The 20,358-nt window shown below is 50.3% G+C and overlaps 9 protein-coding genes across 9 annotated transcripts; 6 read left to right on the top strand and 3 right to left on the bottom strand.

The window, feature by feature from the left end:
* Nucleotides 1-186: 186 nt before the first annotated feature.
* BCR37DRAFT_381441 (uncharacterized protein) lies at nt 187-5,424 on the top strand. Its single transcript, XM_040869696.1, has 3 exons — nt 187-511; nt 551-582; nt 621-5,424. The coding sequence occupies exons 1-3, from the start codon at nt 422-424 to the stop codon at nt 5,338-5,340; spliced, it is 4,842 nt and encodes a 1,613-aa protein (XP_040724130.1). The 5' UTR covers nt 187-421; the 3' UTR covers nt 5,341-5,424.
* A 14-nt stretch (nt 5,425-5,438) lies between these two features.
* On the top strand, nt 5,439-6,534 carry BCR37DRAFT_381442 (mitochondrial 2-oxodicarboxylate carrier). The gene is made up of 4 exons (XM_040869697.1): nt 5,439-5,713; nt 5,753-6,081; nt 6,122-6,378; nt 6,417-6,534. Exons 1-4 carry the CDS (start codon nt 5,537-5,539, stop codon nt 6,494-6,496), a joined length of 843 nt encoding a protein of 280 aa, XP_040724131.1. The 5' UTR covers nt 5,439-5,536; the 3' UTR covers nt 6,497-6,534.
* Nucleotides 6,535-7,637: 1,103 nt separating this feature from the next.
* On the top strand, nt 7,638-10,286 carry BCR37DRAFT_349226 (beta-1,4-glucosidase; the record flags this gene model as incomplete). Its single annotated transcript, XM_040867910.1, has 2 exons — nt 7,638-7,864; nt 7,907-10,286. 2 exons carry the CDS (start codon nt 7,638-7,640, stop codon nt 10,284-10,286), a joined length of 2,607 nt encoding a protein of 868 aa, XP_040724132.1.
* Nucleotides 10,287-10,476: 190 nt separating this feature from the next.
* BCR37DRAFT_381446 (uncharacterized protein) lies at nt 10,477-11,463 on the top strand. The gene has a single exon (XM_040869698.1). The coding sequence runs from the start codon at nt 10,732-10,734 to the stop codon at nt 11,104-11,106; it is 375 nt and encodes a 124-aa protein (XP_040724133.1). The 5' UTR covers nt 10,477-10,731; the 3' UTR covers nt 11,107-11,463.
* On the bottom strand, nt 11,383-11,732 carry BCR37DRAFT_381448 (uncharacterized protein). Its single transcript, XM_040869699.1, has one exon. The coding sequence runs from the start codon at nt 11,686-11,688 to the stop codon at nt 11,482-11,484; it is 207 nt and encodes a 68-aa protein (XP_040724134.1). The 5' UTR covers nt 11,689-11,732; the 3' UTR covers nt 11,383-11,481.
* Nucleotides 11,733-11,820: 88 nt separating this feature from the next.
* BCR37DRAFT_394059 (thiamine diphosphate-binding protein) lies at nt 11,821-14,768 on the bottom strand (the record flags this gene model as incomplete). Its single annotated transcript, XM_040871402.1, has 2 exons — nt 11,821-14,690; nt 14,738-14,768. The coding sequence occupies 2 exons, from the start codon at nt 14,766-14,768 to the stop codon at nt 11,821-11,823; spliced, it is 2,901 nt and encodes a 966-aa protein (XP_040724135.1).
* Nucleotides 14,769-15,285: 517 nt separating this feature from the next.
* BCR37DRAFT_394060 (rRNA processing/ribosome biogenesis-domain-containing protein) lies at nt 15,286-17,379 on the top strand (the record flags this gene model as incomplete). Its single annotated transcript, XM_040871403.1, has 1 exon — nt 15,286-17,379. The coding sequence occupies one exon, from the start codon at nt 15,286-15,288 to the stop codon at nt 17,377-17,379; it is 2,094 nt and encodes a 697-aa protein (XP_040724136.1).
* Nucleotides 17,380-17,481: 102 nt separating this feature from the next.
* Nucleotides 17,482-18,284, top strand: BCR37DRAFT_381451 (uncharacterized protein). Its single transcript, XM_040869700.1, has 2 exons — nt 17,482-17,980; nt 18,024-18,284. Exons 1-2 carry the CDS (start codon nt 17,675-17,677, stop codon nt 18,153-18,155), a joined length of 438 nt encoding a protein of 145 aa, XP_040724137.1. The 5' UTR covers nt 17,482-17,674; the 3' UTR covers nt 18,156-18,284.
* BCR37DRAFT_414541 (Dfp1/Him1, central region-domain-containing protein) lies at nt 18,105-20,078 on the bottom strand. The gene is made up of 3 exons (XM_040872265.1): nt 19,470-20,078; nt 19,324-19,430; nt 18,105-19,283 (listed from the first exon to the last, which is right to left on the bottom strand). Exons 1-3 carry the CDS (start codon nt 19,938-19,940, stop codon nt 18,443-18,445), a joined length of 1,419 nt encoding a protein of 472 aa, XP_040724138.1. The 5' UTR covers nt 19,941-20,078; the 3' UTR covers nt 18,105-18,442.
* Nucleotides 20,079-20,358: the final 280 nt, after the last annotated feature.

Below are 20,358 nucleotides of genomic sequence, written 5' to 3' on the forward strand. Positions count from 1 at the left end.
AATCTTACTATGACTCATGACTCACCAGATCGGATCTGTAAGGCCGCAGGGTGAGATGCGACCTCACATCAGCTCGGAGGCCTCACCGATCAGATGGCATAGCACGTGCTCCCGGACTTGCTGTGCTGGCAGCTCCTTTATATGCTCTCTTCTTACCTTTTCGATACTTTAATCTCTTCCACATCTCATTCTCAGGCCTACTACATACGTATAGTCGCTTGAGTGGTGAAAGTGGAGGAGCAGCGACGTAAGGATCCTAAGGCCTTACAGGATCTCTGCCGCAAATTCCAATTTTCAAAATCTCGCGACGACAAGACATCATCACCATTTAAAGGCACTACACCCGGCCTCAGGGAGCTGCAAACAGAGACTGCAACAGGCAGCATCGCATCAGCCTCATTCGCTTTCACCCTGTCCTTGCATGATCTCAACTAGAAGCTCAATTCAAGACCAACCCGCCGAAAGGCCCTCTGCCATGCATTTTCCCTCTTGTCACGGTCGCATATGGCGCGTATGTGCTTCATCCAACCCTGAAACATGCTGACTTTAGGTGGATGACTTTTCAAAATGCATACGCAACAAGTGTGTCCCTCAACCTCGCCAACAACCGCTGACATTAGCTACATAAAGACTCTCATTCCTGGAGCGATCCTCCTTCTATCACTTCTGTTCCTCACAGCCGCCCTGATTCGGCACTTCGCAGAGTCCCGCAGTAGAGACTATCAGCATGTTGACTCAAGCAGCATAGACACGGATCTTTCCGATGCAGATGAGGCAGAGATATTCGCAAGAGCGAGTCATAAGTTGCCACACGTCACATCAAACGAGTACTATGAACGGCCCAGTACAGAACGCGTCACAAAGGCTGTGGAGATCCTTGCAGCAGCAGGTCTGGTGGCACTGCATATAACATGCGCAGTCTTGCTCAAGCATCAGCGCGCATCAATTGTCAAAGCCGTTTTTTGGGTGTACGTCTTGGCCCTCGTCACGATCAAGAACCTCAGGCTACTCGGTGCTTCTTGGACGCGAACTCTCTTCACGCATATTGTCTTGCTCATGTTTCTGACCTTTCCCCTTGCGTTCTTTGAGTTGCGATCAGCTATACTGCGGCAACCAAAGCAGGTACGAATGGTTGCAGAAAGCATCAACTTTGCATTGGTCTCCATTTTACTGCTCATCTCAATCACATATAGATTCAGAGAAGAGCCATACCGCAAAGTCTCACAGAAGGGTTTGCCACCCACTCAAGAACCGCTCGCAAGTTTGTTCTCCATTGCTGCGTTCAATTGGGTCAATCCAGTCATTTGGAACGGATACTTCAAAGCGCATACCATGGAAAATGTATGGGACCTGAGGCATGACGACTACGCGCAAGAAGTACTCGGCAATTTCACAACCATGAAGAAGGCCTCCAACTTGACGATTCAACTATTCAAGCATTTCAAAGGATTGCTGTTGACGCAAGCGGTATGGGCTCTTTTATTCTCCATCTTCACATTTGCGCCTACTCTGTTGCTCAAGAAGATTCTAGAATACCTGGAGGATCCACAAGACACGCCACGCGGTGTTGCATGGCTGTATTGCGCTGGCTTGCTTATCGGTTCCATTTTCAGCACAGTCGGTAATGGCCAAGCCTTGTTTATTGGTCGACGCATCTGCATCAGGTTGCGCGCCATTATCATTGGCGAAGTCTACGCAAAAGCGCTTCGACGCAAAGATGTCTCAGCGCAAGGCGATGGAGATGCAGATGACGGCCAAGCAAATAATGGTCAAATCATCAACCTCATGGCTATTGACGCATTCAAGGTTTCTGAAATTTGCGCCTACCTGCATTACCTGATTGCTTCAGTCCCGATCGAGTTGACTATTGCGATTGGTTTGCTTTACAGTATCTTGGGATGGTCTGCAGCTGCTGGTATTCTCGCCATGATTTTCCTGCTGCCTCTCAACTACTACATCTCAAAACAATTCAGCACCATCCAAGAAGAACTCATGAAGACGACAGATATCCGAATCAATCGCATGAATGAGCTGCTCAACTCAATTCGCATCATCAAGTACTTTGCATGGGAAGAGTCATTCAAGAAGGACATCAACGAGTGCCGAGCGGCAGAGCTCAAACAGTTGCGAAGGCGATTCATCATGTTCTCAATCTCTTCGCTCACTTGGAATGCTTCGCCCGTCTTGATCACGCTACTGACGTTCTTCACTTACACAAAATTGGCGCACCATGATTTGACAGCTTCTGTCGCCTTCACTTCATTGTCACTATTCAATGTGTTGCGCAGTCCGCTGGATCAGCTAGCAGACATGATCACTAATGTATTGCAGTCAAAGGTCAGTCTCGACCGTGTCAGTGCATTCTTGTCGGAGGAGGAGACGAAGAAGTACGATCACCTCAAAAAGCCCAAATCCACGGAAGGTCCCAAGATTGGCTTTGTCAAGGGCACATTCACCTGGGCTAGTCAAAAAGATCTGGATACACAAAGCAATACAACTGCATTCCAAATCAAGGACTTGTCGATCGAATTCCCTGTTGGAGAACTTTCCATCGTTTCAGGACCAACAGGGTCTGGCAAGACTTCGTTGTTAATGGCTTTGCTGGGTGAAATGACGCCACTGAAGGGAGATGCTTTCCTGCCTGGTCCAAGGAATCGAGAGGACGCAACGATCCTGCCTGGCAGCGAATTGACTGATTCAGTAGCATATTGCGCTCAACAAGCCTGGTTGCTGAATGACACGATTCGCAGCAATATTCTGTTTGCGTCAGAGTACGATGCAGTACGCTACGAGCGCGTCATCAAGGCCTGCGCGTTGTCACGCGATCTCGACATTTTGGATCATGGAGACCAAACGCTGATTGGTGAGAAGGGAATTGCTTTGTCTGGTGGTCAAAAGCAACGCGTGTCACTCGCGAGAGCACTTTACTCGCGTGCTCGCCACTTATTGCTCGACGACTGTCTCTCTGCTGTCGACTCCCACACGGCGAAGTGGATTTTCCGGCATGGACTCACTGGTGAATTGGTGGAGCATCGTACCCGCATTCTCGTCACGCACAATGTCGCGCTTTGCCTGCCAGAAGCAGCATTTGTGGTTGTCCTTGAGAATGGCAAACTCCTCGATCAGGGACGTCCGAGTGATGTTGTTGAGCGTGGTAGCCTTGGGCATGACGATGAAGCCCTCAAATCAGCCGTGTCTGTTGCGAATTCTCGCGCAGGCAGTGTCGCACCTTCGCGCATTCCATCGCAAGTGCGTATCACGGATGTCGTTGAGGAGCAACAGGGCGATGTCATCGTAGATGCACTTGAAGCCAAAAAATTACAAGATATGGCCAAGGCCAATGCTCAGTCGCAGGAAGAAACGCGTGCTATTGGGAGTGTCAAGTGGTCCGTTTATGGCAAGTACACCAAAGCGCTTGGTAGCTTCCCGTTCTGGACACTTATGAGTGCCTCGTTTCTTGCGCAGCGAGGACTAGATGTTTTGCAGAGCTACTGGACCCGCGAGTGGGCGTCCAGCTACGCTACACGGCATGTCACGTCGGTTCTTGTGCAAGCTCGAGGCCCAGAGACGGCACCGCAGCCCTTCTTTTTGTGGCAAACAGCAAGAGAGATTGTGTCTCTCACACTGCAGACGACTGATTTCTCAGAGATGAAGAAGAAGGTAAGAGACAACGAAAACCTCAACTACTACCTCGGCATCTATGCCTTGATTGCATTCTTCTTTTGCGTTGCGACTTTTGCACGTATCGTCATCGTCAGCTTTGGTTCGATTCGTGCATCCAAAAATATACACGAACAGCTTCTTGATCGGATCGTACATGCCAAGGCACGCTTCCTCGACAAGACGCCGATGGGACAAATTTTGAACCGCTTCAGCAAAGATCTCGAGACCATTGACCAGGAACTCGCGATGATTGCGCTTGCATTCTTGCATGACGCACTGACCATCACCATGACGGTGATTATCATTACTCTGATTACGCCAGGGTTCCTCATTGCCGGTGTTGTCATCACAGCACTCTACACAGTGATTGGTGCATTCTACATTCGCAGCTCTCGCGAATTGAAACGTCTCGAATCGGTGACGCGATCGCCCATATACCAACACTTTGGTGAGACGCTTGCCGGCGTTGTGACCATTCGTGCATATGGTGACAATCTGCGCTTCATTCGCGATAATTTGGACAACATTGACACCAACAACAGACCTTTCTACTATTTGTGGGCACTCAACCGATGGTTGTCGGTCCGAGTGGATTTGGGTGGTGCACTTGTCAGTTTCTTCGCTGCTGTCTTCGTTATCTTGAATGTCGACCGGCTCGATGCTGGGTTGGCGGGTATCTCGCTGACTTATGCAATCAGCTTTACAGATCATATTCTATGGTGTGTGCGACTATACAGCATGCTCGAAATGTCTATGAACAGCGTTGAGCGTATTGACGAGTACCTCGAGGTCGAGCAGGAAGCTCCTGCCATTGTCGAGGCACATCGCGTACCTGCAGGTTGGCCAAGCAAGGGAGTCATCGAGGTGGAAAATCTCGTGCTTCAGTATGCACCCGAATTGCCTGCCGTGATTAGGGATGTCAGCTTCAAGGTTGAGGCTGGTGCCAAGATTGGTATTGTTGGTCGAACAGGAGCCGGCAAGTCCACCATTGCGACTGCGTTCTTCAGGCTGATTGAGCCGACGAGTGGTCGCATCACCGTGGATGGCATTGACATTACCAAGATCGGTCTTCGTGAGCTTCGACAGGGTTTGACCATCATACCGCAAGATCCAACATTGTTTCAAAGGACTTTGCGGTATAACCTGGATCCGTTCGGGGAACACACCGACTCGGAAATATTTGAGGCGCTGCGTCGTGTTCATCTCATTGGCGAGTCCTCGGCATCGAGCGTCGCTCAAGGAGGAGATGAAAACATCAACGTCTTCTTCAACCTCGACACCCAGATTGCTGAAGGCGGCAACAATCTTTCGCAAGGCCAGAAGCAATTGCTATGTCTTGCACGAGCTTTACTCCGCATGCCTCGCGTCATTCTTATGGACGAGAGCACGGCAAGCGTGGATCACCTCACCGACGCCAAGATCCAAAAGACCATCCGACACAACTTTAAGCACTCGTCGATCTTGACGATTGCACACCGGCTGCGTTCAATTGTCGATTATGACAAGATTCTCGTGCTTGATGCTGGTGAGCTGCGAGAATTCAATCATCCACACCTGCTCTTGCAAGGAAAGGACAGTGTATTTAGGGAAATGTGTGAAGCAAGCGGGGAATACGACGTGCTTTGTGATATGGCCAAGCAAGCTTTCGAGAAGGGGCCGCTGGTAGATTTGGCATAGCCTTCTCATCATAAATTGCCAGACTATAAAGTACATGGAATTGAAATGTCTCTCCATCTGACTCAGGCTGTCCGTCGTGTCCGACCTCGGCCGGCTGCCAAACTTTTGATAACGCGCAGATCACAATCTCGAGCAGATTTAACGTCGGGCGACATTCAAGACACATCTACGTCGAGGCACAGCTAGTACTGCAAGCATGGACTCCTTTGTTGCCGGAGCGGTCGCTGGAATCACCGAGATTCTTCTCCTGTACCCTCTAGATGTCTTGAAGACACGAGCACAGTTGTCCACCACGAAGGGTGATTCAATGCTAGGTGCATTTCGTACCATCGTGAAGAAGGAGGGTACATCTGTTCTTTACCGCGGTATCTATGTAAGCAGAATTGTCTGTCATTGTTTGTCTAATAGATAGGCGCCACTTGCGATGGAAGCACCAAAGAGGGCAACGAAGTTTGCAGCAAATGACTACTGGGGCCAATTCTGGCGTAAGCAGTTCAACGCGGAGAAGACAACGCAGGGACTTGCGGTACTCACTGGAGCGTCAGCAGGAGCGACAGAGTCCTTTGTTGTCGTTCCATTTGAACTCATCAAAATCAGATTGCAAGCTGTCGGTTCAACTTATACGGGCGCATTTGACTGCTTCAAGAAGATTATTGCGACTGAAGGTGTGCTGAGCTTGTACAATGGCCTGGAATCAACTATGCTTCGACATGTCTTTTGGAACGCAGGCTACTTTGGATGGTACAGCCCCTCTATCACACTCAAACTTCGCTGACGACAGTATATTTCAAGTAAAGGCGTTATTGCCCAAGCCCGAGAGCAAAGGAGGGGAGATGCTCAACAATGTTGCAGCAGGAACTGTCGGTGGAACTGTAGGTACCATCCTCAACACACCTTTCGATGTCGTCAAGTCAAGAATCCAAGGAGCTGCTAAAAGCCCAGGTACCGTACCGAAGTACAACTGGGCCGTTCCAGCTCTCTTCACGGTCGCCCGCGAAGAAGGTGTCAAGGCCCTCTACAAGGGCTTTGTGCCGAAGGGTAAGTTGCCCTCTACGCCGCAAGTTGCTAATCGATAGTGAGCCGACTGGCACCTGGCGGTGGTCTCATGCTGGTTTTGTACTCTACAATCATGGACATGTTTGCCAAATGCAAGTAGATTGTTTATTGAATCAATAGTCTGATACTATATCGCGCATTTGCATAATATGCATTCCTAGTTGACACTGCTAGACTACTGCTACTATCCTCGCTATGAAGGCACATTTCCATGCCCATCTGATCAACTCGCTTGGGAGTTCTGAACCACGGCTTTGTCCAAGACGCCAAAGCGTTCTTCGGGCGAAGATGCTGTCCTTGATTTAGCGCATCTAGAGTTCAACAAGCTATGAAGACCTGTGGCAACTCCCCACATGCTTGACCAGAGAAGACAATACCTGCCGTAGCCTTCGTCGGTGAAAGACCCCTTTTGGCCTATTTGTTCGGAATATTTGGTGTTGATTCTACACGAGCTCGAGACTTCTATTTGGCATTCATGGTTGTTTGCCTATCCTAGAGCCAACTGTGATTGAAGTTGTGCAGGTGCCGACAAAATCTTCAGTACGAGATGTAACTTCAGATCTCCGGGACGCCATGTGTAAGTGTAACTCCGGCCTGTGGCTGACTGTCTATGTAGCATTAATGCTGCATTATGCTCTCGTGTACGAAAGCAGCTGGCTAATTGTATCTGCAATGTCGCAGTCGTCACTGTGCAGCGGCGCACATCCCGGGGGCTTCAATTCCCGAATCTTAATTTGTGGGGGTTTTAGCCTAAAATGGCGCACCTGATCAGTGGCTTCAGTGCCCAGTGGCCACTCAGGGAGTCAGGGGACAGGACGAGATTCAGGAGTCTGCAGGCGCAGCGGACTTACCGCTGACGTGTTCAACGCCCAAGTTGCTCTTCTTGACACCTATACCAGTTTATCAAAGTCAAGCTGACAGTTGGTCGCGTCAGTTTGCTTCATCGTATCGTATTCGCAAGACCTGAGGCACCTGAAGATCTCCAAAAGGCGCGCCAGTTACAGCTGTAAGATTCAGAGTCTGTCTTGAGGCTTGAGGGCTTGAGATCCTGTCGCAGATCTTCCACGGTCTGCACCCCAGGATCGTCATCATCCCACAGAGTCACACGCACAGCAACCTCAACGGAAACTTTTATGCCAGAGCATAAAATCGAGACAGTACCCTTTCGCAAAGCTTTCAAAGAGCAACTCATCAAGTTCCGTGCTCAACCTAAGCGTTTAATACTTTGCGTTTCCTTCATCATGACCTTTATTGCGGTGCTTGTTCTGGCGATTGCTCTGCCGTTGACAAGAGCGCAAGACTCCACAACCTTCTCTGAAGATGTTGGGCAAAATTATGTTTCTCCGCCAGTCTATCCATCACCTCTTGCCGCTGATGGCCCAGATGGCTCTTGGTCAGCTGCTTATGCTGCAGCTGCAGACTTTGTCTCTAAACTTACGCTAGTTGAAAAAGTCAATATTACTACTGGGTACGCTAGACACAAGCGCTTCAAATATCTCGCTAACAGTAGAACCGGCTGGACTCAAGGCCCTTGTGTTGGGCAGACAGGTTCTGTTCCCCGCCTTGGATTCCCTGGACTATGTCTACAAGATGCACCTCTTGGAGTACGTTTTGCCGACTATGTCACTGCTTTCCCTGCACTCTCCCAGGTCGCCAAGACCTGGGACAGATCTCTTTTCCGGGCTCATGCAGTCGCCATGGGTGAAGAATTCAAGGGCAAAGGTGCCAATGTTCAATTGGGACCAGTTTGTGGACCTCTCGGCACATTTGCTGAGGGTGGCCGTAACTGGGAAGGCTATGCAGTAGATTCTTACCTTTGTGGTCAAGGCATGTACGAAGGAGTCAAGGGTATTCAAAGTACAGGCGTCACAGCATGCGCAAAACATTTCCTTGGCAATGAGCAGGAACACTTCCGTCAAGCACCAGAGAGCAATGGATTCAAGACTCATAAAATCAATGTCACCCAATCTCTATCTGCCAACATGGACGACCGAGTCACGCACGAGCTTTACCTATCACCATTCGCCGATGCTGTCCGTGCCGGTGTCGGATCCATCATGTGCTCGTATCAGCAGATCAACAACAGTTACGCATGTCAAAACTCAAAACTGATCAACGGCTTGCTCAAGGATGAACTAGCATTTGCGGGTTTTGTCGTGTCTGACTGGGGAGCAGTTCACAGTGGCGTTGCAACTTACTTGGCCGGCACAGATATGTTGATGCCTGGAGACGGGAACAGCTTCTCAGACGGCTTGAGTTGGTTTGGACCCAACTTGACTATTTCTGTCTTGAATGGTACGCTTCCAGAGACACGTCTGAATGACATGGCCATTCGCATTATGGCAACCTACTTCCAGCACAATCAGAACAGCACATCTTATCCTAAGCCCAACTTTGATTCCTTCAACAATGATCGGGTCGGCTACGTGTACGAAGGTGCGGCTCAGACTGTCCTCAACGAACGTGTTGATGTGCGCGGCAATCATGCAAAGATTGCTCGACAGGTTGCAACAGAGTCCATCATTTTGCTGAAGAATGAGCGGGGCGCATTGCCATTGAAGAATATCAAATCGCTTGCCATCGCTGGAATGGATGCGGGACCAGATGCCTACGGACCAAACGGTTGGAATGATCGCGGCGGACTGAATGGGACACTGGCCATGGGTTGGGGTTCAGGGTCATGCCAATTCCCTTATTTGATCACACCGCTTGAGGCCATTTCTGCTCGTGCTCGTCAGGAAGGCTCACTCGTCCAGGATGTGCTTGACAATTACGCTTACGACAAAATCAATCAGACTGTCAAGTATGCAAACGCTGCGTTGGTGTTCATCAATTCTGATTCCGGTGAGGGCTACATTTCCGTTGATGGCAACGAGGGTGATCGCAACAACTTGACTGCTTGGCACGGAGGCGACAAGCTGGTGCGGACTGTCGCTGCCAATTGCAACAACACCATTGTCATTGTTCACTCCGTGGGAGCCATCATCATGGAGCCTTGGATCAATCACGAGAATGTCACGGCCGTCGTCTTTGCCGGCTTGCCTGGTCAGGAATCTGGCAACTCCCTCACATCGGTGCTCTACGGCGACTCGAATCCTTCCGGAAAATTGACCTTTACAGTTGCCAAAAAGGCGTCAGACTACACAACCGACGACGGTCCTCTGCTTTACGAGCCCAATGGCCCAGTTCCTCAGCAAAAGTTCTCGACTTTGAATATCGACTATAAGCACTTTGATGCCAAGAAGATCGAGCCACGATTCCACTTTGGCTACGGGCTATCGTACACCACCTTCTCCATCACTGGCGGCCAGGGAGTTCGTGTCTCAAGTGCTCCCTACGCGCCACGCTCGTCATTCAAACAGGGAGCTCCACCAGCGCTCAGGATTCCGACCGGCAACCTCAACGCGCAAGACGCCGTGTACCCTGCGGACTTTGTGCGGCCCAACAAGTTACACATTTACCCATGGATCACTTCTGCAGAGCTGGCTAAACCTGGAGCTTCTTACCCGTACCCAGCCCAGAATGCCACACCGCCAAGTCCTGCTGGTGGCGGCCAAGGTGGTAACCCATCTTTGTGGGATGTTCTCTACCGTGTCACTGCCACAGTCACGAACACTGGCAGTATCGCTGGTGCAGAAGTCGCTCAGCTGTACGTCGCATTCCCAAGCTCAAAGGAATTCCCATCGCCACCTCGACAACTTCGAGGCTTCAGCAAAGTATACTTGCAGCCTGGTCAAGCTGCCCAGGTCACTTTCGATGTGACGCGCAAAGAGATCAGTGTCTGGAACACCGTAACGCAAAATTGGCAGCTTGTTAGTGGAACATATCAATTCTTGGTTGGAGACAGCTCGCGAAGCTACAGTTTGGCCTCAGAGTCTCAGTTTGCATGAACAACGAAATGACTTGCCTTCATATAGAAGGGGTCAATTTTGGTTCTCGCAGTTCATAGCAAGAAAACTGCTTCATTCTTCAATTCTACTACGACATTGTGAGAGCAAGGATGATATAGGTCGATGACCTGATTGCATGGATTTTGCGAATACATGACGAGCGACCAGCAGAAAATTTCCAGGGGTAGCCGTCGGCTTTGGCCGGCACTTTGTTTTGCAATTGCGAATTGTGCTGACAGTACTGTACAAGAGAGACGTGTGCTCCCTGTCTTTTGGAAGACCCTTTTTCATCAGGCTGCCATCCTAAGCATTGTACGGGTGTCCTGGTACCGGGCATGACGCCAATTCCCCTGCGCGTCGTGCAAGTGCCTCTCGTTCTCTCTCGATCAATTTCGGCAGCAATTCCTTCTCCAAAGTGGTCATCTCATTTTCCTCATAAGCTTTCATGACCCAGGCCTTCGTTCTTGGTGGTCTGTATCTGATTGCTGCTGGAATATACACAGCCAAGTGCTCTGGGAGTTCCAGGTTCTCAACCGTCAGTAAAGCGAAAGCACTAGGTTTGACATACCCTGTGTACCTGGTAGGCTTTTTGGATACGTGCAAAGACAATCGCTTTCTTCCACTCATCCTGGATGGTCAGACGCAGAGCTTGACCCATCCCAAACGAATCATCGACTGCCTTGACGCGATTCTTCTGGAATGGCGTGAGCACGTTGCTTGCGTGGAACTCCGTCATGTTGCGTGCGCCACTGTCCAGTATTGCTTGACAGACTTGATGGACACTCGAGGCGAGGTAGCTCATCGTACGGGCTCGAAGTGACAGCTTTTCAAATTGGACATACTTGAAGAGACTGGAAAGCTCAGATGGTGTCACTTCGTCGAAGCTCGAGGCACAAACGGTGATGAAGCGTGACAGTGCTTCGTCTTTTGATATCAAGATTTGGTCACGGCAAGCATCACACAGGATTGCACTTGGTGTCAGCCCATGATCTTGTGCGATTGACTCACTTGAGACTTGCGTAGCGCACTGCCATACCTCTGGATCGACAGTGGTAGCATATATGATCGAGCCAGAGGAGACGAAAGTAGTTGCGAGGGGACATGAAGGAGGGAAGTTGGGCAGGAAGATCTGAGATCTTCAAACGCGCCTTGTCATAATGTCTGAAGTCAGCGCGGGACTCTTTCGTAGAGACACTCACTCTTCACCTTCATCACTGAGAAAGTAACGCCAGTAAAGACAGACACGCTCAAGTCTTGCTAGCGAAATGGGATCGAGGTACGCCACAAGCCGTAGATGGAAGCGTCTGGGCATCCTGAGAAAGATGGGTACGAGAAGCCAGAGAGCGCTGAAGTCATTGGGATCCGTATTGAGGTCTAGGACCATAAACATGCTTGGATCCATGGCGAGACGGCGCAAAGGAGCAAGAATGTTGCAGGTAGAGGAGATTGAGAGGAAAGCGACTCCTGGGCGCACCATCTGAATTACTGTGCTCCTTTACCTACCTTCAACCACTACTTGACTATCTCCCTCCCTCTATTCCATGAGCGGCTGCAAGTCAAGCGCCTCCTCAGTGAACTTCTTGACTTCACGCTCATGCGACTTTTTGTTTCCAGTAGCCACCGATGATGTCGGCGCACGACCAGCATACTTGACAACCTTGTCTGGGTGCGTCGTCTTCTTCAAGCAAGTATTGATACGCGGCTGCACGTACGACCATGCTCCGCCGTTGAGGGGTTCCTCCTGACACCATACAATTTCCTTGGCATTGCTATACTTGTCAAACTCTTCATGCAAACGCTCCCAAGGGAATGGCATAAATTGCTCAACACGAATGATTCCAATGTCGTTGATCTGATTATCTTGCCGTGCCTTGACAAGTGTTGCATAGACTTGTCCAGAGCAGAGCACGAGACGCTTGCACTCGCTGGGCGCCTTGATGCTCTCGTCGACTTCTGAAATGACACGCTGGAAGTGCGATTCACCAGTGAAATCGGACAAGGGCGACTTGGCAATTGGGTGTCGTAGTAGCGCCTTGGAGAAGAAGAGAATCAAGGGCTTTCGGAATTCTCGGTGAATCTGTCGACGCAGCACGTGGAACAGATTCGCGGGTGTGGTTGGGTAGACACACTGCATGTTGCAGTCCTGATGTTGACGATCCAATTTCGCTTCCGAGGGGTAGATGCGAGGGTCGTCGTTGGAGAGCTGCAAGTAACGCTCTATCCTGGCACTAGAGTGTTCTGGTCCTTGTCCGTCGTATCCGTGAGGCAATGACATGACAAGACCGGACCTTTGGAGCCACTTGTTTTCACCAGAAGCAATGAACTGGTCAATGATGCATTGTGCATTGTTGGCAAAGTCACCAAACTGAGCTTCCCACATGACCAAGGCATTAGGTGAAGAGAGCGAATAGCCGTACTCATAGCCAAGCGCACCGAATTCTGACAAATGTGAGTTGACAATGACGAAAGCAGCCTGCTTAGGATCCAAAGCATTCAAGTTGACAAAGGTCTTTTCAGTCTCCTGGTCGTGCAGAACGGCGTGACGCTGAGAAAAGGTACCGCGCTCGACGTCCTGACCAGAGACACGAATGTGGTGGCCTTCCTTAAGGAGAGATCCAAAGGCGAGCGCTTCACCCGTAGCCCAGTCAATGCCTTCACCCTTGTCGACGGCCTTGCCACGTTGTTCAATGATACGCTTAAGGTTCTTGTGAACGGTAAAGTCCTTGGGGAATGAAGAAATAACCTTGCCAATCGACTTGAGCTCAGCCTCTTCCACAGCAGTTGGCAAATGCGGCAAAATTTTTGTGGCGAGATCCTTGGGTGAGGCAAAGCCATTCCAAGCAGCGGTCAGCCAGTCTTTAGAAGAAGGCTCGTAGTCCTTTGACTTTTGGAAATTCTCCTCAAGGATACCCCAGACCCACTTTTTGTGCTCCTCAATGTCTTCTGGTGTGAAGGTCTTTTCTTGTGTCAGCTGCTTGATGTACAAGTCAAGCGTTGGCGCATGCTCGGCAATCTTCTTGTACATGAGTGGCTGTGTGAAGGATGGCTGGTCAGTTTCGTTGTGGCCGTGCTTGCGGTAGCAGACGATGTCCACCACCACGTCCTTCTTGAAGACAGCGCGCCATTCAGAAGCAAGCTTACAGATAAATGTCACCGCCTCGACATCATCACCGTTGACGTGGAAGATGGGCGCATCAATCGACTTGGCAATATCGGAACAGTAGGGCGTTGACCGCGAGAATCTCGGGTCAGTGGTGAAACCAATCTGGTTGTTGACAACAATGTGGATTGTACCACCTGTAGAATACCCAGGCAAGGCGTGCATGCCGAGCGTCTCATAGACTACACCTTGACCGGCAAAGGCAGCATCTCCGTGCAGCAACAGACCCATAGCCTTGTTGTGTTCACGCTCATCGTTGGAAAAGTGCTGAATTGCACGCGTTTTTCCTAGTACGACGGGATCCTCTGCTTCCAAGTGGGAAGGGTTGGCGACGAGCGACAAGTTCACACGCTTGCCAGAAGGTGTAGGTCGTTCGTAGTTCATACCAAGATGGTATTTGACATCACCGGATCCCTCATCACTCGCCTCCTGCGAACCGGCAAATTCAGAAAAGATGGCCTCTGCTGGCTTGCGGACAACATTGGCAAGCACGTTAAGACGACCACGGTGGGGCATACCAATGACAATGGATTCAATGCCACGCTCGACAGAGTCGTCAATGAGCTCCTTCATACCAGGAATGAGCGCTTCACATCCTTCGAGACCGAAACGCTTGTCGTTCGGATGCTTGGTAGAGAGGAATCGCTCAAACGAGTCAGACCAAATCAGACGGTCCATGATGCGGCGCTTTTCGTCTTGTGAATACTTGTATGGTTCAGGCACTTCAAGTCGCTCTCGCAACCAATCGCATTGGTCACGGTCCGGGATGTGCACATACTCCACACCGTAAGAGCCGCAGTAGAGCTTCTCACAAGCCTCAACAATCTCCTTGAGTGTCATCTTTTCGCGTCCGTCAGCAGCAAACCGCGGTAGAATACCAGGGCCAAGCGTGTACTCCTTTGACAAGTCTGCTTGGGTGAAGCCGTAGTGCTCGAGTGTCAACTCGTTGGGCTTCGTCTTGTCGACATTTGAGATCTCGAGGGGGTCGAGTTTTGCATTATGGTGACCACGTACTTGGTATGCACGCACAAGAAGCTGTACTTTCAAGTGATTGGAGACATCGGTACCCTTGGCGAGCCCTTCTCCGGGCACAATACTTGGGACACCACCTGTAGGCGTTGGCACGATGGTGGGTGGTGCCTGGAATGCTTGCGAAGGCTCGCCGCCGTTTTCCATGTTTTTGAAGTAGACCTGCCATGAGATGTGGACGGATGTCGGCTCTTGCTTCCACGCAGCATACATTTCTGTTGATGGTCAGCGGCCAATCACGAAGAAGTAGAGGAACACATACCGTCAATGTAGTTGGCACTGTTGGACTGCATGAAGCTGTCATTTGGAGACTAGAAGATCAGCTAGCTGGACGATGGAAGCGCGCGTAGATGAAATCATACCGGTGCCTTGTTCTTCGCGACTGTGGCGAGACATTGCAGTCTTGTTCTAGGAGAGAGAATGGGCCTCGTCGCACATAAGCTGCGCCTGACAGCGAGCCGTGCGATGGAGGATGACCGCAGCATTGTCAATGGATTGTCGACTCTGTAGAAAGAGGTCGCTGCCAAGATGTGTCTGCTGCTGGGCCCTTTCCGTCGTTGCTGCTCGTTTGGCTCGGGACAAAAATCCGAAGAAACCCGCGGGATGGCAAGCAGCAGGGTCGCAGGTGTGTAGGACTGAAGGAATACAGGCGGGAAGAGGGCCTGACTCGATTGGACACTTCTCACTTGTGCTGGGCTGATAGTTAGAGTCTAGATGTGACTGTTCTTTTCTGTGTTCACGTGCCTTTCTTTCTACGCAGAAAATTGTCAAGGGGTCAAAATCAAGACTAGTACTATCTCAAGGTCAGCCATGGCCAGTGTAGGGCTCAAAGTGCTCCTCAATGCATTGAATAATGAAGCTTCGTGTGCCTATCAAGTCCCCTTTGCTCTCTCTGTGCTGCAGTCAACCACTCTTGCTGCTGAAGATGCTTCTCTCCTCTCAAAGTGGCACGCACGACTCTCTGCTCTGCTGCAATCCAAGAACAACCATGCTCGCTGGGCTGGTGTCTGCCTAGTCAAGGCAACACTTGAACGTCCCTCTGGTGGCTGGGAGTCTCTCATCAGTCATGGTGGTTCTTGGACAAAGCTGCTTCTCACCCTGCTCGAGCGGGAGAAATTACCTGTCATCATCGAGCGAGCCATCTGTACCTTGTCTGCCATCTTTGACATGACACACGACAAGCCTTCTCTTACGAGAGAAATTACGACGCCAGCTCTGCCCACATTTTGCACAATCATGTGCAATTTGCTCAACAAGCCTCACCTGGCCAGTCTGAGGAAGCTCATTCTCCATCAAATGCAACATGTCCTCGTTGCACACCCTACGACATTCAGACCGTTCGCAGGCAAGCTACAGACTGCTGCACTTGCTGGCATCAGTGGTGCCATTATGGAGCCAGAATTGGTTCAGCTCAGTGCAAGCTGCTATGCATCGCTCCATCTTTGCGCACCGAAGAACACAGCCGCTGAGCAATGGTCTGTTGGATTCCTCGCGACCCTGGGAGAATGCCATGTTGTGCTTGACTACCTCCTCCAACACATTGTCGAAGAAAAGCCAATCCTTCCGCACCCTCGCGGCTTGGAAATGCTACCCTTCTCCTCAGACTTTGTCGAGGGCGCACCAGCTGCCTTGCAACGTTTGCAATCCCTTCTTCAAGTCATCAAGGCATTCTTGACACAAGCGACGAAAGAGCTCGTCAACATCCCTGTTGCACATCTGGTCCATTTTTGCAACCGAATCCTCGACTTGACGCCTCGTTCGGGCATGCGCGCGTCTGCACCGCAATCGAGCCAGCTTGTGCTCATGACAATGTTACCTGCACTGCATCTCTCCGCGTTGAGTCTGACCTCCGTCATGATTGATGTGCTTGGTAGACATCTGACTCCTCATGTTGCCTCATATTACGGCGGTGTCGTCAATGCCCTGTCAAGCACGCACCTGACATTACAAACTCAAGCCATCCATGTTCACAGTCAAATCCTACAACAATACGGACAAATTGGCGAACCAACAAGCGTGCTGCAAGCAGTCAAGGTATCGCTTCGAATCCTATCAAGCGTTGCTCGATCAGAAATCTCGATTGCAGGCAGCACGGTGAAACCACCACAAGCCAGGAAACGCAAGCATGGTGGCAATGAGGGCGCTGATACTTATTCCAATGCAGCAGCATTCCACACTCTTCCTACAACGCCACGTCTCCTTGCAGCGTGTGGTTGTCTTCAAGCGACATTTGCAACAACGCATGGGGTATTGGCTCCTGCAATGCGTCAACAGATTGAACGCATTGTATTACAGATCCTCCTTGCTGATGCCATTCTCCTGCCAGCTGAAGTGATGGTTGCGTTGTTATTGGTAGTGCGTTCCGCTATTCAGCATCCCGCACATAATGCATCGTCCATTATTGCTCATGCTGCCCACGTCGCAGACCGTTTGACATTCAGTGCTCACAAAGTTGTGCAAGACGCTGCAATGGCCTTATCTACCATCTTGCAGGATTTAGTACACCCGAGAATGCCTGCTGTTCGACGCAGGCTTCTTACTGATGATGCAGAGGACGAGGACGACGAGGACGAGGAAGCAGAAGCAGCAGACGATGCGCAGGCACAAATGGGCGATGAGCTGACATTTGAGCAAGTCGCAGACGACTCTCCCGTGCACATTCAAGAACCAGTCCAGAAAAAGGCGGCATTTGCAGTTCCCGACAAGATGGAACCGTATGTCGCTATAGAGGCGAGCAAAAACAAGCAAGTCATGCAAACTGCAACTGCTTCTGAACCTACACCAAAAGCAGAGCCATCCCAGAAAGCTGAGCCAGCACAGCCATACAATTTGGATGATGCAGACGACGATGATGAGGAGATGCCAGAGATCTGTACAGATAGTGATACCGATGATGAAGCATAGAATAGCATAGAAGCATCTTTCTTGCCAGGGGTTTCCTAGGGTTAGTGATAGCCTGCGATGTGATGCAGCTTTTTTTGAAATTTTGCCTGCGAGCTCGAGCTGGCCTTGAAGCATTGACAATTTACGATTGTTCACGCTCAGAGAGACTCACAAGGACCAATATAGCTCACAGAGGCGCCTTGGAGTATTAGTATCATCTCTCTTCTCATTGCATCTCCAATCAAGCTCTGCTGGACCATCAACCAAGATCGTCGGGCTCATAGACACCAGCACGGATAGCTAAGAGCACGTTCAGATGGGAAAAGAGACCTGCAGCGCTGAGCATTGCTGGCCTCTATACAGACGGCCGACAACGAAAGCCATCGTCGAGAATCCAGACTGTACGCATCTCGTTCTTCCTCGCTCGCTACAGTCTACCAATCATGATTCTGTTCGGATTTATGTCGGTGATGATCTCAACAAGGTTGTTTACGAGCACTACAACAAAGTGCTAGCCAGAGAGGATAAGGATGGTTCCATCGTGTCTGATCAGACTGAAGAGGAAGAAGAAGAACCCTTAAATTTTGTGGCACGTATCGGTATTGCTGTCTGCCGGCACGAGGTAGGACCTTTCGTGAAGACAGTTCAGCAAAGCTAATAAGCAGTACATGGGCTCTGATCCACATGTTCACGCCTACGAAGAAGACGAAGAAGCAGGCGTGATGCGCATTTTGTTTCATGAGCGACATACCAACTTTTATTGGGTGGATGGAGAGCGATTGACCTCCCTGGAGTGACATGAATAACGCCAGACGAAACACACACGACCAGCATAAGCATATCAGCATCAAGCATTCATAGACATAGAAGAGCAAAGCATTCTTCTTGATACGGACTGTCATAAGTGTGACAAGACTTCAACAATGCAAGGGGTGACAGGCATGTTGGTTGATTGAGTAAAAACGATTAAGTGCTGACAAGACTTCAAGCCCAAGATGACTCTAGCGAGATTCCATTGCCTTGCCAAGGACGAGATGCAAAAGAGAACTGGATCAACAATAGTGTACAGCCTAATCATGCGTTGTTACGATCGTCCATGGCCAGAGGGCAACGGGACATGCACACCAGGCAAGGGTACACGCTTCAATTTGCCAAGCAAGACATCCAGCTCTCGAAAGTTCTCCTCATTGCTCGCATACTGTCGATGTGGCAAACTCTTGAGGTGTGCCTCGATACTCTCAAACTTGTCCCTGCAATTCTCGCAGTAACCACTCTTGAGCTCCACCTTGACCTTTTTGGGTTCAACAGGCTCAATGGTCGTCAACATCTTGGGGAGGCGCTTGGAAGTGACCGCCTTCTTGTGCAGACTGGCAACTGCATTCGAGCCAGCATTTTCCTTGCCTGTCGGACCTAATCCATTTGAACGACCAATCTTGCCGATATTGGACTGAATGGCACTGGTAATTTGCACCATACCAGATGCATTGATGTGATCATACGACAACTTTGCACGATCCGGTCGAACTGTCGTGACTTTGCCCTGGTACTTGCTCTGTTCTGCCGTCAAGTCGCGTTGAAAGGGACATCGCCCAAACTTGGTGACGCGCCACTGTGGCCATTCGCCATCGCGTGAGTGTTCAGTAGCTTTCCACTCACGCATCATGATGGGTCGATAAGCTTCCGACATGTCGCGACATAGGATGAATGGACCTGTGAATGGTATGATATTCTCGGAATTTGTACCAAGTGTCTTTTCATTGCGAAGACTGTGTGAGAGTGATTGAGCGGCGCGTGCAGGCTGCGTCTGAGATTCAGCAAGGAGATGCTTGAGGACAGAGTCTTTGAGCTTCTTGAGTGACCAAATTCGAATATTCATGGCTTGTGCTTTGACCAGGACGTCATTGGCAGGTTGTTTTGGATCAGTTCTATATGGTTAGCTGGATCCGAGGGAATGTGGAAGCGTACTTTGCACTAGCTTCTTGCGAATCATCGCCTCGCAGGGAGTCTTTCTTTTGGAACTCTCGCGTCGTTACCACGACATTGACCTTTTTGCTGAAGAACGGTTCGACATTCTGTCGTTAGCGCAGTTCGTATGACCATGAGCAACTTACGCCGTCGAGCATGTGGATACGCTTTGTACATTTCCTGATATCCTCTTCTGAGCAATGATCGAAGTAGAAGATGTGCGAGGGGAACTGCTTTAAGTACGTCTGAGCCCATCGACGGATCTGCAATGCTTGAGACACGGATGTCGTTGTATCTTTGGCAGAGACTTCCTCAACAGCAGGCGTCACAGTCGTTGCTGCCGCTGTTGCCTTTTTGAGCATCATATCTACTTTGACGCGCTTGACACTCCGTCGCTCCGTCACGGCAGCGGTCCCTTGAACGTCATCCACCTCCATCTTGGCTGCCTGTTGCTGCTGCTGCTGCTGCTGCGGACCAGCGACTTTGCTGTTCTCATCCAACTTGGCATGCTGATAAGTTCGCTTTGCACTCTTGACTGGAGTGAGGGTCCCGCGGAGCTGCTGAGAGACGATGTTGGTAGCTCGTGGTTGAAGTGGCACACGAGCGGGTGACTGCATTGTTATGCTGTGTGAGGATGCCTGCTAGCAGATGCTCAGGACAAGACACAGGGTGTTCGCTGCTGCCAACGCTTGTTGGGTGAGCAGCGAGAGCCTCTGCTGGAGTGGGAGTAGCTGTACTACTGCAGAGTGTTTGTGTTGTGTTTGCGTCTTTCTCCTTTCACGCGCCGGGAATTTGATGACAACACGCGATGCGACAACCAAGCTGCTGATTCAGTGCACTGTATCAGTACAGTCGTAGTCGTATACTCGGCTCTTAACACAATTGATGCATATGGAAGCCAGCTAGCAGCTGCCTCAAGCAATCAATCATGACATTCTTCCTCCGGCTCGATGACCTGGCAAATGACAGAATATGCCAATACTTGGATGCCAAGGACCTCTTCCATCTGGCATTGTCATGCACAGCTGCACAAAG

This window comes from Protomyces lactucae-debilis, assembly GCF_002105105.1.
Source record: "Protomyces lactucae-debilis strain 12-1054 chromosome Unknown BCR37scaffold_14, whole genome shotgun sequence".
In the NCBI taxonomy this organism is placed as follows: domain Eukaryota; kingdom Fungi; phylum Ascomycota; class Taphrinomycetes; order Taphrinales; family Protomycetaceae; genus Protomyces; species Protomyces lactucae-debilis.